Genomic DNA, 8298 nt, shown 5'->3' on the forward strand with positions numbered 1-8298 from the left:
TTCACACCCTTGCTCTGGCATTTCCTAGCTGTGTAAACATGGGTGAGGGTTGGGTCTTGCTGTATCTTCCTAGGCTGTCCCCTGAGGGATCAGGTTCAACTGAGGGTCCCCAACTGAGTTGACAGTGGCCCCCTTAGGACAAATAGTCAAGTTGTAGGAAGCGTGGCCCTCTCACCGCCCAGAAGAGTTGCAGCTCCTATGGCGGAGATCCCTGCAGGGCGTGTAAATGGTGAGGTTGGGGAACTGTGCAGGAGGAGCGGGGGGAGGCCCATGATCGGGGCTGTGGGGAAAGGCATCGGAGCCCTTTTCTTGCCTTCAGGAGCTTTTCTTGTGAAGGGGCAGTGTCTCCTCCTCAGTCAGCACTAGTATGTAGTGAAGTGTGGTGGGCACTGGGGCCGCTGGGCCCGAGGAGGAAGGAGCATCACTCCGGGTGTTTATCATATCGCCCTGTTGCCAAAGCACAGGACAGTGACCTGGTTTCCCTCCTGGTTAATCTCTTAATTAAGCCCCTACTTTACTCCCCCTCCTCGGTTAATCGCTGGAGCAGTGACCTAGTTGTGCAGAGAATCACAGCCCAGTCTCCTAAATTCCATAGATGTGGAACCACCTAGAAACCAAGGGACAAACCCTTTCCACTCTTCCCTTTGAAAGTATCCACCCCGCTCCCAGCCCCCTTCCTCCTCTGGCCTGTCCTCTGGTCTGTCCCTGATCACGGGTGGACAGAGGACAGAGGCTGCTCGGCAGAGGCCCAGGGAGGCCCAGACACTCCCATTTCTCCACCCCACCCGGAGCCGGAGCTGCCGCTGCTCTGGTGCAGAATCACGGTTAAGACCACTGCAGACCCTGGTTCAAATCTTGCTCCTCCCATAATTCCATGTCACTTTGGGAAGGCGACGTTACCTCTCTGGATGTTCATTCCCTTGTTTGGAAAATGCAGATAAGAACAGAACCTATCTCTTAAGGTTATTGTTATGAGGACAATTAAGGAACACCTATACACCTCTCAGCACCCGCCGTGCCTGGCAGGCAGGAGTCAGGAAATACAGCTGCTGTGTCAGCGTCATCTCACCACTAGATGTGGGTCGAGTTTTTCATCAGGCCCCAGGGGGTCAGACAGGATCCAGCCTAACCAGGCGGCAACTGGTGTTGTGTGAGAAGGTGGTCTGGGACGTGTGTGGTGGGAAGGGCCCCGTGTTGAGGGGACATGCCCAGAGGTCTCGGTCTTTCCTCCTGCACAGGAGCTGGAGCGGCTGGAGGTGGAGAGGGTGGAGATGATCCGGCAACACCTGTGCCAGTACACACAGCTGCGGCATGAGACAGACATGTTCAACCAAAGCGTGAGTCCCCCCCCCAGGGCGGAGGCCAGTGGGACCCGAGGGGGACCCGGGGTCAGGAGAGCCACCTGCCATTGCTCTGTGGCAGGTTAAGTGGTCACTACGAATGAATCTGTCCTGAAGATGGTCGGTGGACAACCTTGGGATGGACTTGTAGATGGTCCTGCTCACCCATGTGAACCCATCCCCAGCCTATGAAATGGTTACAACACACATGAGCCATTACCCTGAGGGCAAAGGGGCTCATGATAGTTTATAGCTGGAGACGATATTGCCTGCCCCAGTGAGTTTCTTACCAAAAAGGAAAAAAAATCTAGAACTATTCAGCATATCTAAAGCTAAAATTTCATTTGCCCTGTTCTGTGATGGTAACCGTGGGAACAAATGGTAGAACTGGTCACAGACCTGGAGCCATTGAGACACTCTGCCCTTTCATCCAGTCCCAAGGTCCAAAGGGTCAAGTGCACCGAGTGAGAAGCAGGGTGGGGTGAGAGGTCCCAGCTTTCCACTCTCACAGCCTCTGCACGTCTCTCCCTCTGATGGGGCTCCCCTGGGGCCCCAAACCCTCTGGAGACGCTGCTCTGACAGGCAAAGATATGAGCAGCATGGCTCAGGGCAATGTCCCTGGCTCTGCTGCCCCCTCTGATGGTATCCTCTCTTCTCCATCCCTTGCAGACAGTTGAGCCTGTGGACCAACTGCTTCGAAAAGTGGACCCAGCCAAAGACAGGGAGCTGTGGGTCAGAGAGCACAAGACGGGCAACATCCGCCCTGTGGACATGGAGATATAGATGGGCACATGCGGCCCCGGGGGTCCTGCCAAGGAGAGGGGCTGGGGGTCCCATGGAGAAGAGGTGGTGGTTCCCACCATGGGGCCTGCTGCCAAGTGGAGCTGACCTCCCACCCACTCTCCTGGTCCACTGAGGAGAGGGGAGGGTGTGGGCTGCAGCTAGCGATTCCAGCATGGTGGCCTGGATGGCCTCAATGGGTGGTCCCTAGTGTTCTCAAGCCAAGAAGATGGATCCATGGCCCCGCCCTTGTCTCTAAGGCGGAAGACCCCCAACTCCCATGCTGTGCTTGCCGTTTCAAGAACAAACTGAGGCTGAAACTTTGTGGTCCCTGCTGAGCACCGTAGGGGTGATTTCCCCACCTAGAGCCAGCTGTGTCCCATGCCTGCGTCCCTGGAAGCCCCAAGGTCCTTCCTCCAGCTGGCCCTCTTGTCTCCAGGGCTTTGGAGGGTCAGGGGAGGGAGGTCTCTGTCTCCAAGCTACGTGTCAGGATCACAGTCGCGGATAGAATGGATAGAAGGCACCGTTCAGCTCAACAGCCCACACTCCAAATCTTCTGCAGCCCTCCCTATTTCTTTTCCCCGTTGCATTCTGGGAGTCCACATCCTGGCTTTTGGCTGTCACCTGTCATGATCAAGAGTCCTGGGAAGAAGGCTTGGCTCCTGTCTTCCCAGACTGACCTTGCCTGGAGAGGTCAGGATGGAACTACCTCATTCAGCAAATTCGCCCTCAGTCAGAGCGTTGAATGGCGTTTCCTAGTAGATCAGACATCCTCTGTGAAGCTTCCGCTCTGAAAATCCCAGGCCACCCCACCCTCAGATGCTCTTCCTCCTGCCCCCACCCCCTTCTACTCTTCAAGGGGCTGGGTCAGCCCATGTGGGAGATGGGTTGAGGCAAGTCTTTGTCATCCCCCAGATAGTTCCACCTGCTTGTGCGTGGTGGCATTGGGTTCACTGTCCCTTGTATGGCTTTGTCTCATTGGTGGTCACTGAACAGGCATTGAAGACTAAAATGGCCACAGTAGGTTGTCACCAACTAGGCAGTGTCCCACCACCGTGGCCTCTCAGCGACTTCGACACATTCCAGAGCCCCACATCAAGCCCCTGCTTGGTGCTGGTACCACCTTTCCCTTCATCTCCCAATTCCTAGAAAAATCTGGTCAAAGTGTGACTTAGGAAGCTTTTAGGGCTGCCATCGGGTCTGCTCATTACTATCCCCTTTTCCCAACCACAGCAAACATATTTTCCATCATATTGAGTCTTGAGAATCAGTTCAAAAGGACCAGAGGAAGAAAAGGGACCTGAAGGAAGACATGCAGCCAGCAAGGGCAGGTTGTGGCCTGGGACCCACGCCCTGAGAACCAACCCATCTTTCTTGTCCTCCCCGTCGATTGCTTTGGACTTACAGGACCCATACATTTCCCAAGCGTGCAGAATTCTCAGAGCATAACCAGCTGGTCTTTCATTCTTACATGCTAGTATCTGATGACTTGTTAATCTTGAATCTTTTGGTACTTCTTTCATTGGGTCAGAATCGCTCTCTCGTAGTTTATGGTAGAAAGATGCCCAATATACTAAAGCAAACCAAACTTTGTCACTTCTCCTATTGAAGCATCCCAGCCAGAAAGGTCAATGTGAAGGCCTTCACCAGCATGAATCTGTCCCCTGCATGGAGAACTACTCCTTCCGGACCTGGGATTGGGCCGTGATACCAGCCGCCAACTTCAGGGTATCAGTTCTTAGTTTATTAGAAACAGGTGCTAGTAGTAATTGCTTAGTAAACTAGTTTGTGATGTCCAAATATTCAAAGCCAATAGCTCTGTTATGAACACATATTTTGAGTGGTATGCTCACTGGTTTTCTCATTTGCCTCTGAGGGTTCCAGAGTCTTCTCTTACTCCCTGGGACAGAGGGAGCTCTCTTGCCTCTTCCAGGGTAGCCTGAGCTGGCCCAGCGTGTGCCAGTCTGTCTGATGAAGTCATTCTTTCCGCCCCATCCCCTCGCCTCAGTCCTGTTGGCTTTTTCTGTTTTTCTTTCCTCCCCTATTCATTCATCAAGCATTTAGCTGAAGCCAAGCAGTGTGCTAAGTTCCGAGGATAAGATACGGGCTTGTTTTGTGTAGACATCTTTTCTCCAGGGTCCTCGCGGGCCAGTCACCTTGGCATTCATACACAGGTACTCTCCGCAGCACTGGGGTTTTCAGAGACACTGCCTGTTGTGCTGACCTGCACCCACTCATTCATTCAGCAGGTACTTGGGACAGGCCAGGCGCTGCGCAGGTTACCAGCTGTGTGGCTGCATGCAAGCCGTCTCCCCGTCCCCTCTGTTCTCCATGTAGCCCTTTCTGGAAAAGAACGTGTCACCTTCCACATTTAACCCACGGCAGCCCGTAATTATAGTACAAACTGCCACCACATTGCATTTATCCACTGGGTGGAAGGTGACAGCAACAGGGTTCGGTCACCTGGTTGCAGGACCGTCGCAGCCCATGTGCAACGTGAACTTATAAGATTTCTTTTAGTTTTAAATAGGTATAGGTCTCACTTTACAAAGAGGAGGAACCCTAAGCATGGCCAGTGAGTGCGGTGACATGAACACAGTGAACTAAGCGGAGCTGGAGCAGACAGTCCAGCTCCCTGTCCTTGCCAGCGGGGCCCCTCCGGGTGAAGTCAAGATCAGGGTGAAGTCCAGAGTATCGCAGCAGCAAACACTCTCTCTGGGCTGTTGTTTTGCTTATGTTCTGGCGTTTAGGTTGTAAGAGGATTTGGCTGAGTTTATTCAGAATCGGTGAGTGAATCTAGGTTCTTGAGCACATCTATTGTTCCATTTCTGAGAATAAGTGAGCCCCTCCCACCTGCCTCCTTTTTTTTTAAAAAAAAATCTCAATGACAAATGGTGTTCAAAGTGTGCTGGTTGCCATGACAACCTCCAGGAAAAGCCACTTGTTCCTCTCATTTTTTTTTTGGTAGTATTTTTTATCAGTATTGCAAAGCACTGCCAACTGAACCACAGGGATGGCTGTCCTGAGGTTCTGCCAGCGGGACCACCCTGGGCCTCCTTTCTGCCTCCGCTGGGTGCCTGTGGGTGGGAGGATTTCTGAGCTAGGAGGCACTTGTCTGCTTATCGGGCTGATTGACGACTGGAGCAGACAGAAACAGTGCACATTCATGAACCAGGGATTTGTTCCCATTCCCTTCATGAAAACCAATCAATTACTAGATTAGTGGCTGGGTACATAAAAATCTTGGCTGAGCCCAAGTCCCTTCTTGGAAATGCAAGCCATAAAATTCAAAGGACGTCAAAGACCTCGGCTTGTTGAAGTGATTTTGCTTCCAGTTGTGAGTGGCCCTGGCATGGAGAGTTTGCACAGGATTCTGCAGACCTGCTGGTTATTGTGCAGGTAGGAAAGCACTTTACAAACGTTAAGTGGGGTGCAGATCGCAGTGTGTTACTCAGCCACGCCCAGTCTATTCCCCTCATCCTCCCCACCCCTGTAAGACACACTGCCTTTGCTTTCTCCAGGCTTATTGAGGAATTTGACGTACAGTATTGAGGTTTATTGACACAAAGTGAAAATCACCCTTTTGAACTATATGGTTCTGTGAATTTTGACAACTTATACAGCCTCATAACCATCTCCAAAATCAACATAGTATTTCCATCACTCCAAAAATTCCCCCAGAGCCCCATAGTCAAACTACTCCTTCAACCCCCCCAGCCCTTGGCAGCCACTGATTGATTTTTCTGGCCTTACAGTTTTGCCTTTTCTAGAATATCATTGGGTCACCCATGCTGTTGTGTGTCTGTAGTGTTTCATTGCATGGATGTACCCCACGGCTTCCTTGCTCTTAAAATGAGTTGTTTGCCCCAGAAGTTCCTGTTCTAGGGTCTTCAGCTTGTTTGCATGGCCACTTCAGCCTGCTGCTTCCTGCAGCCCCCAAGGCTCCTCCAAATGCCACCTGTGCCCACAGGTAGTTCTGGGGGCGCACACTTGCCTTTTTGATTCATGCTGGGATTTGACAATGCAGAAAGTTGCCAGGGATTGGGTGAAGGGTGGTTGGGGTCTCAGTTGCCTTTCACTTCTGCTGTACCCTGAAGCTTGCACCTCAGCTAGCAGATTCCCTCTCTCCTGGGGACCCTCATATCAGTCCTTGGTATTTATTGAGCATTAGGGGCTGTGAAAGGCAAATGGACGTAGCATGGATGAGAAGGCAGGGGGCTGGCCTTGGGTTCCTCACGACCCTTTCCTAGACCTCTGCTTTATCTGCAAACTGAGGGTATTCTTCTAGAAGGTCTCTCAGGCTTTCTGCAGTTACTGCACTCTAACTTCCCCCTTTTCATACCTAATCTGGGCCCCATCAGTGCAGTAGTGCATGGTGTTACCTAAAGTCCTCATGAGGGGGGCACTCTGGCATTTCTCCATTTAGACAAAAATGAAGCTAAAATTACATTTTGTGAGCTATTGAGAATGAAGTAATTCCTCCTTAAGACCACCAAGGTGACAGCTCCTCCAAGCCATGTCTTAATCATGCCCTGCTTAGTGACGGGTGAGCCCTGGAAGGCAACCAGGCACCTCTGCAAGCAAACTGAAAACACCTGAGTCCAGGCCAGGGCCAAGGAGCTATGCTGCTGGGACGCTCTGGGCTGAATTTTGCTAAGGACGACTTATCAACCCCTCACACCCATCCCCAGGAGAATTATTTTTGTCAGGCCTTTCCAGAAGGGGAGGGACCCAACTCCTATTGCAGCAGGTTTGGGTGAGACTAAGACAGGTGACAAAAAAGCAATGTTCCACTTTCCCTCGCCCTCTGGATGCTGGATCCAGGCTCTCGGGGCCCTTGTTGGAAAGTACCTCGGAAGGAGAGGGGCAGTGACCACCTTTGAGCTCTCTGTGCTGTTCAGGGCACATTCATCCTTTTTGTTTCAGGGAAATTCTTAATGGGATTGCAAAGGGTCTGGCACATGGATGCTCTAATGGGGACAGTGTGACACTGGGACAGAGAAGTCCCAGGGGCAAGAACACTGGACTGGGCCTACTCTACTGTCTCATTTGCCCTGTAACCTGAAGTTGTCACATCCCCTCCTGGGACCTCTGTGGACTCTTCTGTCAACTGAGACGCTCCCCTTCCAGCCTCATATGCAGCAGCAGACTGGCTCTTGGGAGCCACAGCCTCCAGGCAGCCATGTGGACCCAGGGAGAGACAGTCAAAGGGACACCAGCCACCCTTGGTGATGGGCCCCAAATCCACATCTCTGCCCTACCCATAGGAAGGAGGTAACTGGGCGGGAGGGGGCGCGGCCCTTTCATAGACACGAGCACATCAGCAAACCCTACGGAAGTGGACTTTTCTAACAAAATAAACTTGCTTGTTTGGTCTGTTTTCTGTAACTTTTGCTAAATACTTTATACATTTTTAATGTTATAAAGCTGTGTCTCCTGCCAGCATTCCTCATCCCAGTATGAATGTGTTTACTCCAAATTGTATATCCTTCCACCCTCTGGCTGCCTAGATCAGTAAATAAAATTGATGTAATATAATTTATAAGTAACACTGTTGAAACTCTGATCCCTATGGGGGCTGCAATCTGCCCACCCCTCCCACCCCTATAATAGCACTTGTGTGTATTAATGCTGAAGAATTAAATGTTTAAAGGGTTTAAATTTTGAAGGCGTTGGCCATATATAATTGTCTGCACTATTATAAAGCGTTTTCAGGAAGTTAAATGCTCTCCCATTTTTTGTCCTCGGCTCTGTGTGTACACTTGAGATGCTTAGATTCACCCCATGTGAAATAAACTGTCCAGAGACGCTGGGTCCCGCTGGGTGACCCTCCTTCCTGGAGCACTGCCACTCTCTCCTTTGTACAAATGATCTTCGCATCCCTCCAGGCTCCCAGGATTGGTGATAAATTTGCTCCTGATGACTCAGCAGAGGAACAAAAGGCACCTGGACATTGTCCCCCCAAATAGGCCACCTGACCCCAGCCCCAGTCCCCTCTCCTGGCTATTGTTTCTTATCTTATCCACACATCTCTCCCTTCCTTCCTGCCATAATTATTGAATTCCTGCTACATGCCAGGCACTGTTCTAGGTCCTGGGAACACAGTGGATAAAGCAGGTAGAGCCCTGCCCTCATGAGCTTACTTTTTAGCAAGGAGAAACAGACAAAAACAATGTTT

General features: G+C 51.3%; 1 protein-coding gene across 1 annotated transcript in view; it reads left to right on the plus strand.

Annotated features, from left to right (window-relative positions):
- Window positions 1–2214, plus strand: part of GAS7 (growth arrest specific 7) — a 199578-nt gene extending 197364 nt beyond the window's left edge. The window contains exons 13-14 of the mRNA XM_016222496.2: window positions 1239–1337; window positions 2010–2214. Coding sequence (XP_016077982.1) covers window positions 1239–1337; window positions 2010–2123 — 213 coding nt within the window. The 3' untranslated portion in view covers window positions 2124–2214. The remainder of the gene's footprint in view (window positions 1–1238; window positions 1338–2009) is intronic.
- The last annotated feature ends 6084 nt before the right edge of the window (window positions 2215–8298 follow it).

This window comes from Miniopterus natalensis, chromosome 17, assembly GCF_054644295.1.
Source record: "Miniopterus natalensis isolate mMinNat1 chromosome 17, mMinNat1.hap1, whole genome shotgun sequence".
NCBI classification, from domain to species: domain Eukaryota; kingdom Metazoa; phylum Chordata; class Mammalia; order Chiroptera; family Miniopteridae; genus Miniopterus; species Miniopterus natalensis.